General features: G+C 30.2%; 1 protein-coding gene across 2 annotated transcripts in view; it reads left to right on the top strand.

The window, feature by feature from the left end:
- The window catches only part of LeuRS (Leucyl-tRNA synthetase), a 97,512-nt gene that overhangs the window by 59,069 nt on the left and 18,912 nt on the right, over positions 1-19,531 (top strand). For both annotated transcript variants that reach the window (XM_085819580.1, XM_085819579.1), the window contains exons 16-21: positions 55-202; positions 2,486-2,756; positions 5,130-5,193; positions 7,050-7,233; positions 15,424-15,658; positions 15,817-15,945. In XM_085819580.1, the coding sequence (XP_085675706.1) occupies positions 55-202; positions 2,486-2,756; positions 5,130-5,193; positions 7,050-7,233; positions 15,424-15,658; positions 15,817-15,945 (1,031 nt within the window). The remainder of the gene's footprint in view (positions 1-54; positions 203-2,485; positions 2,757-5,129; positions 5,194-7,049; positions 7,234-15,423; positions 15,659-15,816; positions 15,946-19,531) is intronic.

Genomic DNA, 19,531 nt, shown 5'->3' with positions numbered 1-19,531 from the left:
GAATATTAGTGGAATGTATATAGTATGTTTGTTCATGTATTTAAAAATTTTCAGGTACAAAATTACCCTGGGATGAAAGTTGGTTAATAGAATCTCTTTCTGATTCAACAATATATATGGCATATTATACAGTATGCCACTTGCTGCAGGGAGGTGTTAAAGGCAGCCTTGACGGAAAAGCAGGATCACCAGTGGGACTGAAGTACTGATTATTTTATTCTCAGTTACAAAAACATGCTTTATACAGTTGCTTAAATTCACAGTTAACCAGACAGTGGTCAGAGTATTTAAAGCTGTAACCTTATTTTAGCTGCAGTTATCATAAGTAATCTATGTGTGATTATTTTGCAGTAGTAAATTATAATCTAAAAATTCTCTCACAAGAAGCATTAATCAGTGCTATGTAAATATTTTTTCACTATTAATATTACTATTTTTAAAACTGATTGTAGCTTAAAATATGTTTTTCATAAGTTGAATACCCTTTTAGCTGTAATTGCCCAATACACCTAAAGAAATTTAATAAATATCAATAATTTAATAAAATTTTAATAAAAATTGGTTTATCATTCATTATTTCTTTATTAATTACTCCATCAGTATTACAATTTGGATATACCAATTTATTTTTCTTGCTGTCCTCATATTGCCAGACTTAGAAGCAGTTACATAATCATTAGTGTATATTATAATAGCCAATAAAAGATTCTTATAGAGTGAACTCCACCATAGGAAATTTTGAGGGACCCAAAGCTTGGGTTTTTTATATTTTATCCTGTAAAAATAATGAATTATCTTGCAAAATTTGACTGATGAATTGCAAAAGAATAATTCTGTGTTATTTTTTTTAACCATGTTGAGACTTTTAAGTTATTTTTTGTTTTAAATTCAACGTAGTTGTAACTTTTTTCATTTATTTTCAGTTTTACCATACATTATTAATTTTATGTAATAAATTACAAAGTATTAAAGCCATGTTTTAGGTTTTTCTCTGAAAATACATATTCTTGTCTAAGATACACATTTATAACTAAGAAAAATAATTTTTGTGGCACAGTATGTTCTTATGAGATTTGTGTGTTCACGTTCCAAGAGTTGGGTGTTAAATCCGCCCCTTGTTTAAGACACAGGGAAAAGTCAGGGACAGGTAAAAGAAAGGTTAACTGTGAAAAGTCAGACACAGGTAAAAGAATTATAACATAAAGGCGTTCTTTGTGTACTACTAGTTTAAGTATAAATGATTTTAAGGGTTAATAACTTTTCAGTTAAAACTGACATAAATTCTAGAAGAGATCATGAAAAAATAGTTTCAACTGAAGGTATCCATAAAGCTTAATAGCAGATATTCATACATTTGGAGGTTCATTGTAGCTCTAAGCTTAAGTGTAGTCAGAATTGGACAAGAACAGAAAGTTTGTTATAAACCAAAAGCACTATATTTTACTATATTTATATATACTATATTATATTATTTATATATATTATATGTATAATTTATACTTACTAATAAAAATAAAAGCTGTGTATAAAATCATTTATACCACTAAGAAGCCTCAATTTTTTTTTTTTTTAAATAAAAGTGGCAGGCTTTTTTAAGGACTTTTATAAAAATTAAGCAACTCTTAAAAGATTAAAGTTATACTCCTTTTTTTGGATGATGAAAAACAAATAAATATGGATTTGCAGAATCGCGAAGTATAAGAAACTTTGTTGAAGTATAAGTTGAATTTTTAAAGATAACATTCTGTCTTCTAAGAAAAGTTTGCTATTAAAAAAATTTAAAAATCAGAAAAGAATAATAAACTTATACATATCTTTTACTTATCTTTTTATGTAAATGTAATATTTACACCTGCCAATTTAGGAAATTTAATCTATCCATCAGTTATTATTTTTATTCTCACCATAAGTTCTTTTGTGAGTAATAACTTTTCATGCTTGCTCAAAATTTCTCAATACAAAGTGTAACAAAATTACAAAGTAAAATTAGTCAAAGAGCATAAAATTTAGAGTATCTAATTAAATATTAATGCATTTTACATCAGAATTCAGTTCAGTAACTTTAACCATGCATTTTAAATATATGGAGTTATTTTAAAATATCATCACCCTGTAGTATGAAAACCTTCTGGTTTTCCCTTTCAAGGCTAGCAACTATTGAACTTAACTTCTAAAATGAGATAAAATTCAGCTGAGCTTAAGGATGGAAATTTGTATATTTTGGGTTTAATGGAAAATACATACATCACGTTTTTCTGAAATTTCTTTAGTTTTTTTTTACTAAAGCAATGACAGTTTTAAATGATATTTACCTACTTTAAATCGAAGCCATTTATGACAAAAACTGCTCTTTCAGTTCTGTGTCTTCTCATTCTTTGTGGATATATATTAATCACGTCTTCAATTTCGAAGAATGAATGGACATTGTGTTTGTTGTTTATGAATATATTTTTTAGCATTTTTCATAGTGCAAAATTTATTTTAGGCCTTCAGACATGATTCCAGAAGTGTGGGATTACATATTCTTTAAGAATGCTCCTTTTCCTAAAACAAACATACCAAAAGATACTCTGAAGAGACTAAAGCGTGAATTTGAATTCTGGTATCCTGTCGACATCCGTTGCTCTGGAAAGGATCTTGTTCCAAATCACTTAACCTATTTTATTTATAATCACTGTGCCATTTGGCCAAATGAACCAGAAAAATGGCCCAAATCTATAAGAGCTAATGGTCATCTTCTGTTGAATTCTGAAAAGGTAATTTCATGTATTTTAAAATATCTACTAAATTATCATTCTAAATTTATAATCATCTAATTATATTCATCTAAATTATAATCATCTAAATATTTATAATCATCTAAATTTACAATCAAAAGTCGTTAATCTGAACTCGTTGGGACTTTGGCGATTCCAGAATCGGAAATTCAGCATTAGAAGCTCCAGCATCAGAAATTCTATTTGACATAATCGAAAGTTCAAGCTTACTTTTATAAAATAGCTCTAACAGTCTGCAAAAAATAATAAGCCGGATCCAATTCGAAGATTAAGAAACAACACAACCTGCAACATTAACTGAAATAGATAATTAGATAATTTTAGTTTATACCATCTGTTATACATTAAACATGCATGCGTAAACGTATTATGCGCATGCGCACACGCACATGCGCAGCTGTAAAGGTCTTACCCGCATGCGTCAACGTGACGCATGAGCAGAAAGTTTGTAGCTTTGAGGTCCAGATTATAGATCATTCCGGATTATGGGTGTCCGAATTAACGACTTTTGATTGTATAAGTTAATAAAGAAACATATTCCCTTAAATATAATTTCTGTATTTTTATCTAAATCAATTAGGATATCAGTTCAACTTGTTATTTAGGTTAGCTTGAATCTATCATATTTTTAGGTCAAAACCTTTGGGAAGTTACACTTTTTATACGTCATGGCCAGTAGAAATGTCCTAACGTTTTAGGGAAGTTTAATAGCAGCACTGGCCTGTGTAAGATCATTGTATATTTCACTTTGAAATTTAATTGCTTTTACTTAATTCTGTCAATAATTTTTTTTAAAAAATTACTTTTATATGAATTTATGAAAATCAAGCAAGCCTTAGTGGTTAACAGAATAAAATACATCTTGAGCATGTGCGCTTAAGTATGTTATTCAATTTGCATTCAATTTAGTATTTCAGGCATGTAACTTCCATTGTTATGTTATTTGCTCTGAGATATATTGATAAACCAAAAGTAAAGATAAATTACTGGTATGAAATATAAATTTCAGTGATTACGAGTCTCATTCAGCATATTTGCTTATGTAAGTTAAAAAGAATTGTTTAATGATGTGATATCAGCCAGAGCCAGTTTGACAATTATAAAAATATGTAACAATGTGTTTACTTAGTTAGCATTATATAGTTTCAAAAAAGATTGGATAAATTTTAAGAGATGGTAAAACATTAATGATCACAGTAAATTCTCAAAAAAAAAAAAAAAAAAAAAAAAAAAAAAACAATTGCCTACATATAGCAGTGATTTAGGGGCTGCTGATATTCTGAATACATTACATACAACTTGTGGTTAGTCAAAATTCTAGTGATGAATTTTCTTCATCAGATACAAAGGGAAGGTGTCATAGATGGGACTGCTGATATGAAAACAAATGAAATTGAGGTCCGGAACTTAGGCACTCATGGGAACCTAAATTGGGACTATCATGTCCAATTGAATGGCCTGGAAAGCTGCCATACAGATAGCTTCTTTTATCTAATCTAAAATGGGATAATACTGCATTATGTTGGAAAACATGTGGTTTCAGATGGCTACTGGAACATCCTGCAGTAGTTCTGGCAAGATCTGTTGCAGTAAAATATACTTTCCTTGTTGATTCGAAAAGTGTATATTACCTTTCTTGCCAATTATATACCGGTTCATTATCTCAGAAGTGGAAACCATAACATATTTATACGAGTGGGAACTACTGCTGGCAAACGAAAATCTTTTAATGCATTAATTTTTATTTTCATCATGCATTCTATTGTAAAAAATCGGGAGTTTCAAGGAAAGTTTAAATAGAAATTTATAATACCTTATCCATGCAGTAAAAAGCACTTTATTTATACTAAGTATTCTAAACATTAGAGATGTTTAAAAAAAAAAAAAATTGGTTACCTGCTAGTATATTTCCCAAAGGTAATATTGAGTATGATGTTTATGATTTATGGTGGATGCGTTTATTATTTGTAGATATTGGCATGTATTCAATTAAAAGACATCTTGAACTTGCCAAATAGCAGCAAGACTACATACATTGAAATATATTGCATTCATAAGTTGTTGAAATGGTAAATATTAATATTTTTACAAATATACTTCTCCCAGTAAATTAAATGTTATAATCATTATAGTGTTGGGAATAAAGTTTCTTTGCCATGTACTTCTTGTGGTATTATGATTTTTCTTTTATGGTTATCTTGAGAGTAATGGGTCATGAAGTTATAATTCTCTGAAAACTTTTTATATCTGAGCTTTGAGCAAAAGATATTATTAAATTGAATCTATGTGGTCTTTAAAGATCATCTTCTATAATCCTACTATATGTCCAACTATATAATCCAATTATTTCAGATGTCTAAATCTACTGGAAATTTTCTAACACTGTCTGAGGCTGTGGGAAAATATTCAGCTGATGGTATGCTGTACTCCCTTTTTTTTTATTTTTATGCACATATTCTTTAATTATGTATTAATTTCTATGCAAGTGAGTTTTTTTAATTCATAAATTTGAATTTAGTTAGCATAAAGTGTTTAGCAAATTTTTCTAAAATGCTTAAAATTGACCATGCAGTTGTTAAATTTTTGACTGAAGAAGTTAGAAGAATGTTTATGGTGATTCCTTTCCTTTATAGTCTACAGTGAAAGAACAGGCAAAACAATTTTGTATGAAATGAGAATTCTATAGTTTTAGTGGCTGAAATATGCTATTTACATTTGGAAAGATTGCCGTGTAAGGGTTTCGGAATTTATCATATTTATATAAAGTTAGAATTTATCATGTTATAATAAGAGTCCTTTTTCCTCAAGCATTTGTCTACAGAGACAGATAACTGTGACGTGCTTTGCTGCAGTAAATTACTTAACTGTCTAACAAAATTAAGTAAGGTTTATATCTGTTGAATAATTAAAGTGTTTATAATTATTATTATTTTAATTGATACACTCAATTTTTCTAAATTAATGAAAATTTCCAAAGGAGACAGTTATTTGATAAAATTTAGAAATTTTTGCTAAAGCACTTTCAGCCTTTCAAAACATATTTTTTTAATAGTATTTTATTACAAACTCATACCGTTCTGGTATGTAAGTTTGCAGTGGCATAATTCAGTGTTGATCTTGCGAGGTTTACAACATTCCAGTCTGAAGACCAATGCTAAAAGTTGAATTATTTCCAATGCTATATGATATACATTGCTATAATTTCTTAAATAATATCCCTGTTTTGCATTATAAAACTTGTAACTTGGTGAATATTATGAAGTTTTATAATATTTATTATGTATTTGTGTACAATATGGTTATCAGACTTTTTTCAATCAATTTATGTAAAGTTAATTTGTCAAAATTAACATTTTAAAAAATTATTTATTTTGATCAAGCTGAGAATTTAGCTTTCAATTTTTAATGCTATGTTTTTACATCCGGTCTGAAACTGTTGTTCCACATATATATTGCACTGAGTAACAAATCATTTTCATGCCATTTCGTGTTCACGTGCAATGCCGGGTTCCAAAACTAGTGGGTTTTCCCAAACTTTTCCTCTATTTCCATGACTTATCCCAGCGTTTCCCAAACTTTTTTTACCGCTGCCCGGTACGAGATTTTAAATTTTTTCACGACCCACCTTATAAAAAAAACATTTATTTACAAAACAAATTTTATTTTTTAATAAAAATCAGAATTTAAGTTATTTGTTTGTTTATTTCATACACAAAAATTGCAAAATAATTATATAACAAAAGCATAAGTAATTAAAGACAATTCATTTAAAACTTAAAGTAAATTTTGTTTTACATATTTTGACCTTAGTGCGAAGGATGATGTTGTTTTTCATCACATAGTAATTTCAAATTAGGATAAATTAGAATTAAATTTAATTTTATTCTCAAATTAGGTTCGACATCCAATCTATTTCGATACTTATTTTTTAAGTACACCAAGGCTGAGAACGCAGTTTCACATGTATAAGTGGTGACAAAAGGCATTAAAAATTGTATCGCTTTTTTGCTTACGCTTGGATATTCCTTTTGACAGCACAACCAAAAATTAATTAGTGGTACAGTTTCAAACACTTTTTTAAGATCGGTGTAACACTTTTTAAAAACGGGATGCGCTTTTCAATAAAAGAAGAAAAACATATACCCACGGAAATCGCAGAATGAGAAATTTTGCTACATTTGAGTTGCTCGTGGAAATCGCAGGATGATCAACCAGAGAGTTGGTTAATTATAATTCGTTAAAATTTCATATAACTTTTAATTTTATTGATAGGTATGCGCCTTTCATTAGCCGATGCTGGGGATGGAATAGAAGATGCAAATTTTGTTGAAACTATGGCAGATGCTGGAGTATTACGCCTCTATTCATTTCTAGAATGGGTAAAAGAAATGATTGCTAGTAAATCTCAGTTAAGAGACAGCACTTCGTGTACCTTCAATGATAAAGTTTTTATAAAGTAAGTAACATATGTAGATTTAATATATTTGTAATTTTAATTCTTCTCTATAAAATTCCACAAGGAAAATATGTTCTTTATTAATAAGATATGCTTTTATTTATGTATTATTCACTGTACACCAAGTGGCAAATTATAAATTTATGAATACAATTTTCTGCTTTTTGCCAGAATTCAAATGTTCTTATATATTTGCAATTTTAAATAATGATTGGTATAAATATTAATAGTGTATTCTTTCATGTTAAATTCTTCCTTATGTAAATTTTGTATCTTGAAATTCATATTAGATAATATCAGTTCTGTGATGTATTTTTTCTGTGGTGTATTTTATGAAGACTTGGAATTTAACAAAGCAATAATATCCTGGGAACATGAAAGTAAATGTTTATACAGTCAAAAGTCATTAATCCGGACTTGTCGGGACTTCGGCGATTCCGGATTATCGGTTTTTCTGGATTATAGATCATCAGTTTAAATCTGGTAAGATGGCATGCAGAAATTATAAAATTAAAAATATGAAACCATAATTTATAAAATAATGAGCAATTATGATCTAAAGGGTATTAAAATTTACAAAAAAAGAAGCTTAATATTTATTTGTTTACTTTATTAAACATTTCTTTCAATGTAAGTTGTTTAAGTTGCTTCGTTTTATGTGATAATACTTTCTCTTTAATTCTATAAACAGACATAATTTCTTGTTTAGTTACAAAGTTCCGCTGTTCAAGGTCCTATAATTGCTATGTTGAGAATACCGACTAATTTGTCAATCGACATGTTTTCATTTTCAAAAACCTCTGTGTCGCTTTCTTCACTATCGGAAGCGAATTATAATGATGAGGAATTTGATTTAAATCATATCAAAGACGGAGTACATCGAGAGGAAATACTACATTTAGTAAGGAATTATAAGCCAAATAAAATAAAAAATCTGCCATGAAGATAAGGATAGTGCTGACAGATCAACTTCCAATTCATTGCGTGCCGCGGTGTTCCCTCCCGTGAAATTGATACACAGATTTCGGAATGGTTAGAGAAATAAAGGATATGCCTTTATCCAATTTTTGCAGCAATTCCACTTTTTGTTTAATGGACTTCGAAACATACTTTTGCTTTGTAGATCCTTCACATATTAGTAAATATATATCGAAAATTCTATATGACATAATCAAAAGTTCAAGCTTACTTTTATAAAATTGCTCTAACAGTCTGCAAAAAATAATAAGCCGCATCGAATTCGAAGATTAAGGAACAACGCAATCTGCAACATTAACTGAATTAGATAATTTTAGCTTAGCTTATACCGTCCGTTATACATTAAACGCGCATGCGTAAACATATTATGCGCATGCACACACGCATATTCGCAGCCGTAAAGGTCTTGCACGCATGCATCAAAGCGATGCATGCGCAGAAAGTTTGTAGCTTTGAGGTCGGGATTATGGGTGTCCGAATTAACGACTTTTGACTGTACTTATTGTTATAAAATATATTTTATTTTAAGCTGTGTTGACTGTATACTTGTAGGGGTTTGATGCTGGTTTTATGTTAAATACTTTTACTATTATTAAACATAGTAACAGATGACCATTGGTGCACGCGTTTCCGTTATTTCAGATATGCAAAAACGAATTGCCAAAATGGAGGAGCATTAAATCCTTTTAATAATTTATGCAAATGGGAATTTAAGCTTTGCAGTGCAAAAGATAGCCAGGTTTGCTCTAAATACATGTATATACATAGAGAGAAGGAGGAAAGTATATGTGGGAAGTGAAGAAAGTACAAGCTAGTATTTCTTTAGAGGAAATCATGGTTGTCCTTAAGGCAGTTAAAAATTTCTGCTTGATTTCTTTTAACATGGGTAAATAGTTTTGATTATTTAACAGTCAAGGAAATAAGAACTCCCCCCCCCCTTCATTAGAAACTAAGCAAAATTATCGGTTTATAGAAGTGTGAAACTTTAATAGTTATAGTGCGTGCAGAATAAATTAATTACGAATTCACATAGTTTTTTTCTTGATGTGCTTTTTGTTTTAATAAAAGATTGGATGAAATTCATTGGATTCGTTGCCTTACATGTTTATTTCTTTTCATAAATGTCAACAGTCCATGAGCAAAAGTTTCGAGATATATATTCTCAAATTTCTAATAGCCACATTATCTGCAGAATAAATTAATTTTAAAAGTTGCACACGTTTTCCATAACTCTCAGTGAAGTCCCTCCTCCTTCAGTGTACCGCCGAATAAAATTAAGAGTGAAATAATTAAAAGGTGAAAAACAGAAAATATATTTTATAGTTACTTTTTAGTATGATTAGTTAGAGTATAAAATTTTAATGTTTATATTTTAATCTTCATCAAAGGGCTGAGTAGCAATGCTTTCTCCAATCAATGAATGTAAGTTGCTTCTATTTTAATATGTTGCTTATTGTTCTTTGGAATGTGGCACACAAAAATAATATCCCGCACACACATTACACAAATTTTCTATCCAGACCTGATATCCGCATTCTTAGTATCTCATTGGATACTTCCAGCTATACTTCAGCAATAACACCTATATTTTCTGAAAATCCTCCAAAGAAACTAATTTTAATATTCAATGTTGATTCTGAAGTTTTCAAATTTTTAGCAACATTTTCTGACAAAGAGTGCATATTAAAAGTACTCATTATTTCCAAGAAACTTACTAACCTCACTTGTAAGGTCTTTTTTCTACTTCAGCTTTCATAGACAAGATGTTTTTCATCTGACACGAATTGTTATTTGATCCGACATTCACTAGAGCAGTGATTCCCAACCGGCGGTTCGTGAACCCATGGGGTTCGCAGTGTTTGCAGAGGGGGTTCGCGAAACTAATATTGTATGGCGAAAACGCTATTAAAATCAAAAACAAAAACAAAAAAAAAAAAAAAATTAAAGAACACACCCACTGTAAAACAAATTGTTTGCTGCCTGTTTGTTAAGAAATCTATAATAAATTTCAATATTTTCATTTCTTTTTTCCTTATTTAATTTTCAAAATTGCTTCATCAATATCAAATTATATCAACAATTTTATACATTATAATTTATTCCTCTTATTCAAGTAATCAAATACTATTCTCTTTTTATTACAAACATTTATTTATATTTAAAACATTTTATCAATGTGATTAGTATCATGTTCTGCTTTATATTTAAAATCATTGCAGCAGTTTTCCCTTCTATGTAATATTTTCTTTTACAATACAATTTGAAATAAATATCAAATTAAGGCAGTTTACCACAGATTTTAGAATTAGATAACTTGTTCACAACCGGGAACTGGGAGAGTAGTGTTGTATTAACTGTCTATTTTGTCTGTCTGTCGACGTTCATACATAGGCTTAGCACTTGTAAATCTTAAGTGATAGTGATACTGTGGCTGTCAAGTTCTCGTGTAAATGATTTAATAATTATTATTATAGCTTATTTTTATTATGGATCGATGGTTAAAAATGGGTCGTTTAGAAACGAGACATGATAATCGAGATGATAGTACTGAAAGCTGTAGTGAGGTGCCGTTTCACCAGACGAAAAACAAAGGAAATGATGATAGAAAAGGGAAAAAGCGAAAATATGACAGCGACTATCTGCAATTGGGTTTTCATTTTACTGGGGATGAGTCGGAACCCAAACCGATGTGTGTTATATGTAACGAAGTTCTTGCCAGCAGCAGTTTAAAACCATCACTTTTTCATAGACATATTGAAACAAAACATCCGACACACAAAGATAAACCTCTTGAATATTTCAAAAGAACAAGAATTGCAAAATCTGGACAAGTGATACAATAGCGGAAAACTTAATTGGACCATGTGCGAAAGATATCGCCAAATGTATACTTGGGGAAAGGGCAGCAAAGAAAATTGAGCTAATTCCCTTATCAAACAACACGATGTCACGTAGAATTAATGACTTAGCTAATTATGTGGAGAACAAACTTCTAAAAAGAATAAAATTGAATTATTTTGCAATTCAACTTGACAAATCGATGGATGTAACAAATGCCGAGTCATGCTTGTCTACGTTAGATATCTTTTTACGAATATTGTTCAAGAAGATGTACTATTTGCAAAACCTTTGAAAACCTACACAACGAGAGAAGCGATTTTCGATATGATCAATGGGTATTTTGAAAAGAATGGAATAAGCTGGTCTTATTGTGTGGGTGTGTGTACAGATGGTGCAAAATCAATGACAGGAAAATTTTCTGTTTTTGTGGCATGGGTGAAGAAGATCAACGAGAAAATTCAATGGACTCATTTTTGTATTCATAGACAAGCTTTAGTATGTAAGCGTATTCCTGCAGAGTTATCTACTACTTTAAGTGATGCTGTTAAAATTGTGAACTTTATAGAATCGCATGCTACAAATTGCCATCTATTCAGTTTGCTTTGTGAGGATTTTGGAAGTTTCCACATTTCTTTACTACTTCACACACAAGTTAGATGGCTTTCCCGTGGTAAAGTTTTGACGCATTTGTTTGAATTGAAGTCTGAAGTTCAAGCATTTTTTATTGATCATCTGTTTCATCTATCTTCTTGTATATCCGATGTTCTTTGGCTCCAAAAGCTTGCATATTTAGCTGACAGTTTTTGTAAACTGAATGAATTAAATATATGTCTTTACAAGGCAAGGGTGTCACCATTTTCAGTGTACATGATAGAATTGAGGCTATGTTGAAAAAGATCAATTTTTGGATTCAATGCCTGCAGATGAATGAGTATGGATGTTTCGATTCTGTCAGTTGTTTTTTTATCAGAAAATTCAATTAAACTTGATGAAAACATTAAAAGGAGTATATGTGAACATCTGAACTATCTTTGATTAACTTTCGATGACTATTTTCCCAACATATGCAATATATCCATCTCAAACAACTAGATATGTAATCCATTTCAAGGAAATGTAAGTTCGGAAACCTGGAAAAATATACTGGAAAAAGAAAAACTCGTAGAGTTATCTTATGACAGTTCTCTAGAATCAATTTTTAAAGATCAATCTTTAATGGACTTCTAGCTCAGTATACAAAATGAATATCCTGTTCTGTCAAAAAAAGCCGTTAAAGTTCTATTACCATTTTGCACAACATATCTATGCGAGAAAGGATTTTCAACATATACTTATCTGAAAGATAAATACAGAAACGGGTCAGATGCAGAACCTGTTCTAAGACTGTGAAATTGTCAGATATTGAGCCTAACTTCAGATATTGAGCTTAACTTTCCAGAATTCATAAAAAATTCTGGAAATTAGCAGTGAGTTAACTAATGCAGGAATGAGGAGAAATGCATATCCTATACATGAATCCCATTTTGAGTAAGGAGTATTACAAAGGATAAATTTCAGAATTATCCCATTAAGAGTTTATTGAATAGAATTGCTTTGCTTTATTGAATAGAATTGTTTGAATAGTTTTTGTAATAGAATTGCTTTGTTCTATCAAACAGCCACAAATATCCCATTAAGAGTTTTTCCAAATGTAAAACATAAGAACCAGTTTGTTAAATTTATCTTGTTTTCAACTTTTATAGCCATCATTTTAGTCTAATTAATGTTTTATTTAAATATTTCACGATTAATATAATAAATTATTCTGCAATATGAAAAATATATATTCTATCAAATTTTATTGCTTTTTATTTTGTCATTAATGACTACATAGGGGGCTCGTCAAATTTTTTCAGACCTTTCTTTTGGTTTGCGAGGAAAAAAAGGTTAGGAAACACTGCACTAGAGGTACCTTCTTTAATTCGTTGTTCTTACTTCCTCCTCTATCGCATGTTAGTTCAGCGCCAGTTGCTGAGTGGTTAAAACCATAAAATACTCTGCGATTTGCTGTGGTTCTGTTTTTAGCAACTGAATAGGTTGGCTAAGGATTTATAATTTTGCTGAGATGTATTTTGGCATTTCAAAAAGGAGCAGATTTCACTTGCATGCAAAATTGTTATCATATCTTACTGTATAAAAATATTTTGAAATGTCTGTTTCACTTTTTTCACTTTATAATGAAAAGATAAAAGATTGCAGTGCTAGACATCTATATATGTATCATACATAAATCTGTATGTGCTCAAAGCATTAATTATTTTTCTGCAGCATGAGTGGTTTTCCCCATGTGTAACGTGTATACAAGCCAGTTTCCCTTAAAAAGTCCTCCACAAAGGCATCCCTCCCCTTAGGCAGGTAGTCCTCGAGGCTTTGCCATAATTAAATAACCTAACCTAACCTAACCTAACATCTGCAACATGAATTCCATTTACGTTAGTAGTTATGCAATGTCAGAGCCAGATTAAGACTTGATAAGGCCCTAAGCTATTTGAGATACGAGGCCCTTGTATTTTAATACTATTCATACTATATTTTAATTTGGGGGGGGCTAAGCTATAGCTTGCATAGCTTATACTTAAATCTGGCCCTGTGGAATGTACTGCAGCAATAATTCATAAAAAATTCTGGAAATTAGCAGTGAGTTAACTAATGCAGAAATGAGGAGAAATGCATATCCTATACATGAATCCCATTTTGAGTAAGGAGTATTACAAAGGATAAATTTCAGAGGCCTTGAAGTTGAGTATAATGTACAGATGTCCTCCAAACTTTGACTGATTTTCCATTGAGTAACTTGTTACTAAATGTAAGTACACTGGGCCCCCTAAAAAAGGGGGGATAGTTCTATATCTCCCATTCTACTAGGCCGATTGATGAAATTTAAATTGCGTTTTTCAGGTCTCGAAAGCGCGACTTAAGAATATTATTGTTCTAATACAGGTATTTTGACACAGAATCAGATTTTTTCTGAAATGACATGCCAATTTTTTTCCATATTTCGATTCTGCAACTCAAATTATGTCTAAATATTAAACTTTGTAAAATTTGGTGCGAAAATTTTGGAGAAATTAAAAAATTTGTCTGTCAATTTTTTTCAGGTTGCGCCAAGAATAATTCACATGGTGAGCTTCTTAATTTATAGCAACCTATTTTCCTTTCCTTTTTTTCATTGTAAACTAGCAGAAAAAAGTCATTGTTCATTATTTCAAGTAATTTAAACAAATTGCGTAAACCACATTTGGTGCTATTATCACTTATAACAAATATGCCAAATTTCAAAATGCATCAAAATGTAAATTCACATTATATCATAGGAAATTTTGAATGAAAAGCTATAATCTTTTGCAGGTATGCCTAGAAATACATCTCTTTTAAGATGACAATTAAAATGTTACAGGTTATAATTCAAAATTTTTTCGAAAAATTTTTTAAAATTATTTAAAAATAAATCATAAAAAATGGACAAATTTCATTTGGAATGAACCTAAATTTCGAATTCTGGAAGAAGGAATCAAGTAAATTTAATAAAAAAAAAAAAAAGATATTAACAAATCTATATCAAATTCAATTAACATTGAGAAGCTAAAATTTTGAAAGATAATTTTTAAAAACTACTTGTGCGATTTTTACAGAACTTGGCAGTTTGGCATGGTTTAAATTGTAGAATCAAAATACGAAAATAAATTGGCATGTCATTTCAGAAAAGGTCCAATTTTGTGTCAAATTACCTATATTAGAATAATGCTGTATGTAATACATCATGAACAATGCTAATACATATCCTAAGTCACGCTTTCAAGACATGAGAAATGCAAGTTGAATTTCGCCAGTCAGCCCAGTAGAACAAGAGTTATAAGATTTCCCCCGCCTTTTTTTTTTTTTTTTTTTTTTTTTTTGTTGTTGTTGTTTTTGTTTTGTGTGTGTGTGTGTGTGTGTGTGTGTGTGTGTGTGTGTGTGTAGTGTACATAATCTTCCTTGTTTTGAGATGAGATGTTATATGGAACATTTTTATATTATAAAATATAATTTTAGTAATAAGTAAAATGTCCACTTTTTGAAGCAGTGTTGCTGAAATCTGTTTAGATCTATTTTGATAACTTTCTTTATTGATCCAATTTATTTAGATTGTTGTCAAGGAAATTTTAGTTATTAGATTGCGTTCTCACAGAAACATAGTTGCTTATTTGCAATTTTAAATTTTAGTAAATTAACCATGTTTATTTTTATATTTGTGCTTATATTTATGAATTTTCTTAATTACTTGACTAGTATTTTTGTAATTAAAAGGAAGAGAAAAGAAATGTAATATGTTAATTTGCTTTCCTTTTTAAGTGAAATAAATCACAGTATCCTCCAGACAACAGAGCATTACGAGCATATGATGTACAAAGAAGCACTACGAACTGGTTTTTTTGAGTTACAGGCATCTAGAGATAAATATAGAGAACTCACTGTTAAAGAAAAGATGCGATGTGATTTAATTTTCAAATTCATTGAAGTGCAAGTCCTTCTGCTTTGCCCTATCTGTCCACATATATCTGAACATATATGGTCTCTTCTTGAAAAGGTATTTTTTGTGCTTTATTCTTAAAATATAATGAGGTCAATTTTTGTAATTCATAAGAAATTAATATGTAAACTTAACTTTTTTATAATTAAAAAATTGTTAAATACATATGTATTAATATATAAGTTATTTTTAATCCATTTATGTTTATTTACTAGGAGAAAAGTATTATGCATGCTAAGTGGCCTGTTGCTAAACAAGTTGATGAAACATTGTTAAAATCTTCATCGTACTTTATGGATGCAGTTCACAAATTTCGTTTAAGAATGAAATCATTGAAAGGAAAAGTGAGTATTCTTTAAAAAATAGTAATTCATATTATAAAATATTTCAGGATGTTTTTAAATTTTTTTATGTGTAATAGACCTTTTCCCAAATTTATGTTCTTAATTTAATATTGTTTTTAAATTACTGGTATTTGGAATTTCAAAATTCATATAAAAATACAGTGTAAAATATAAGTGTTGTAACTTGAATCCATAACTGCATTTTGTATTAGCAAACTGAGCTGAATGTGATACTGGTTTGAATTTGATATTTCGAAAGAAAGAGAGTTCCAAAGAAATAGAAATTTAATATGAAATGGCCTCAGACGTTTGGCTTGATGTTTTTATGATGTTCTATGAAAAGGTAATTAATGCTTGTATACTAAGGGAATAGTAGAAGGGAACTGTATAATTTTTTTTTTTATATAAAAGTTAAGAAATAATTGATAAATTGTCATAATATTCTTCTTGAATGCTAGGTTTTTAGGTATCAAAGATTGTCAGCGAATGAGTGCTATTGTTGAAGCAGTCATGGTGTTTATGGTTTGAAAGCCAGCATCACCAGCTAGACATAAATCTGAGAGCTATTGCCTGCTAACCTAATGCTTACATCCTCTGACTTAAGGTACACTTAATGTCTAATCAATACCATTCCACTACCACCCATCACATGCCCTCCACATCATCCAAATGAGTTCATTGAAAATTATGGGGATTGTGATGTTTTGGCTCATCAGTGTATATGTGTATCACATAACATCTCTTCTCTTCTCTGTTTATTTTATGTTACTTTTAGCTGTCTGGTAGTATTGAGTATGTGTATACAAAATTTCATTGCAATAAACCTGTTACTTTTTGAAAAATTAATGTTTTATATTTGTAACCTAAATTTTGGGCACCAACAAATATATTAGCTATCATTTAAGGTTGCAGGGGTGTTTGTGCTCCGGGGAAATTCCTTAATTCCGGGGATTTTGAACTTCGATACCCGGAAATTCCGAGGATCATCGTTCAAAAGGAAGTAGGAATAATAATGAATTATTTATTTTGATCTGGGTAATTTTGTTTGCTTTGAAAGCAGAAAACGTAAGGTCAGTGTGTGTGGTGAAAACTTTTCATTTCTTTCTCCAAAGGCAGTGATAATGCATGAAAAGGGGGAAAAAACTTTTTTGTTCTTTCCTTATTGCGAGTTATGACTCATTCCCTCGGTTCTCGGACTTTCTCTTCTGGATTCTTTTCGGCAAGTAGGCGCGGCAGAAAAAAAAAGGAGAGACTTCGTTCGAACAGATATGCGATCACGTGACTCTGAGTTCAAAGGTCTTATCTCTCCTGGTGTGGCGCAAATAAGTAGAGAAGGGGGATTTTTCACCGTATTAGCTATTTGTCATTGACCGCTTCTCAACTTTTTTTTTCTCCGCTGTGTAAAATTTTCGTTTCATTTATTGATGCACGTGTAAATTTTTCGTTTATTGAAATATTTTTTATTTATGTGCGCACGAGAATTTCACTATGAAATTTCTCGATATAAATAGTGATATTATACAATTAAAAGAAGGTGTCCGTAATGCATTTAGGTGGAATTGGATTGAACGGAGAGATGGTAATGGGGATACCATCGGCACATGGTGCAAGAAAATAAATGTTGCTGGACAAGTATATTGTGACACAATAACATGCCGAATAAATACTAATTCAGAAGTCAAACAACAAAAATCAGCGTTATAATTACAATTTTGTAAATATAACGCTGATTTTTGTTGTTTGACTTCTGAATAAGTATATTGTGTTTTTTGTAACTCACTGCTGAAGTATGGTGGGGAAGGATTCAAGGCTTTCACAAATCATTCTAAAACTGTGATGCACATAAAATGTTCAAAGTGCATTAGACATTCAATGACTTTAAGTAATTATGCTAATTCAAAAAATACTGATGACTTACTGGAGACTGATGCTTGGCCATTGGATATAGTGACAAGAAAAGCACGCCAAAAGGTATTAATAACTTCGTTTATCGCCGAGAATTCTCTTTCTTTCAATGTAGCTCCCAATTTAATTGAACTCTGCAAACAGTTGAGCCGCGATCAGACGGCACTAAACTCGTTGGAAATGTCCAGGACTACTGCATGTTATAAGATGAAATATGGGCTCGCAGAAGCTATTAAGGAAAATATCATTAAAACTTTAAAGGAGACTCCATTTTCTCTAAATTTGGATGAAAGTACTAGCAATGCTCAAGAAAGTGTACTGGCAATATTGGTGCAGTTTTATGACAACAATCAAAATGAAGTTTTAGTTCATCATTTTGCATCTCTAAAGATGGAATCTTGTAATTCAGAAGCTGTTTTTAAAGCAGTTGTTAATACTATTGAAGATAATAATATTCCATGGGCAAACTTAATTAGTGTATTAATGGACTCATGTAACACCATGCGTGAAAAAAAAAAAGGTGTTGAAACCAGACTACAATCAAACAAAGCACCCCACTTATTAGATATTGATGGTGACACATGTCACACAGCTAATAAATGTGAAAAAAAATTTGCTTCATGTTTTGATAGATACTTAGAAGATTTGTTTGATGACATCTATTTTGATATGAAAAGCTACAGTAAAAGAGAAAATTTTTTCAAAATCTGAGAATCCTTTGCCATTAAAAAACTTAACCCCTTGAAGTGACCAGACCATAGGTGGGTGTACATTTTATGTGTTTTAGAAAGAATCAAAGATCTGTGGGATGCTCTTATTGCATTTTATTTTCACTACTTGGATAAAACTGATAAAGGGGATTATTTTTCTTATGTTGAAACTGTATACAATAAAAGAAATATTTCTGCAGCTCAGAAAAAAATTGTTGAAGGGGTGTATTCTTGCTTGCATTCCCAACAACTCACAAAGGATGCTTTAGCTAGGAAAAAAAGAATACTAAATGGGTTATTTCTTATGCAAAACAAAACTTTATTGCATATGACATTATATTCAGCAGTATTACCAGAGTTCAACACATATATTAAATTATTTGAAAGAAAAAAACCAATGCTTCATTTAATACATTCCAGTATTTATAAATTGATGGCAAAATTTTTCTCTTTTTTTTTTTTTTTTTTATGAAGCCAGAAAATATAAAGTGCACTGCACATCTTATAATGATTTATTAAAGGTTGATGTCACAAATCCAGAATTCCATCTACCTAGCAAAGTAATATTTACTAGTGCAGAAGCTTCCACTCTCCTGAAGAAATTATCAAAAAATCATCCAATAGCAAAAGAATTCCAAATTTCTCTGATGAAAGCTTATACTAATACAGCACAGCATATGAGACAGAATTTACCCCTTAAAAATTCATATCTAATTAGTTTTACAGCATTAGATCCAGAGCTAAGAGGTAAAACTAGTACATTATTAGCTTTTGAAAAATTATCGTCTTTTATGTGTCATATTTTTAGTGATAATGAAAAGTCAAAAGTAGAAGCTGAAATAAGGTTATACCAGAGTGATATTGATATCACCAAAGAAATGCTCTACACATCTGATGAAAGTGGAAATCAAGTGTACAATTGATAAATATTAGTCTAAAGTTTTTAATTTAAAAGATGATTTCACAAATGA

The sequence above is a fragment of the Stegodyphus dumicola genome, chromosome 6 (genome assembly GCF_044657685.1).
Source record: "Stegodyphus dumicola isolate Sdum_Otavi_A_Nest chromosome 6, ASM4465768v1".
NCBI lineage: Eukaryota > Metazoa > Arthropoda > Arachnida > Araneae > Eresidae > Stegodyphus > Stegodyphus dumicola.
The sequence above is the reverse complement of the archived record's forward strand: the minus strand, read 5'-3'. Positions and strand labels throughout refer to the sequence as shown.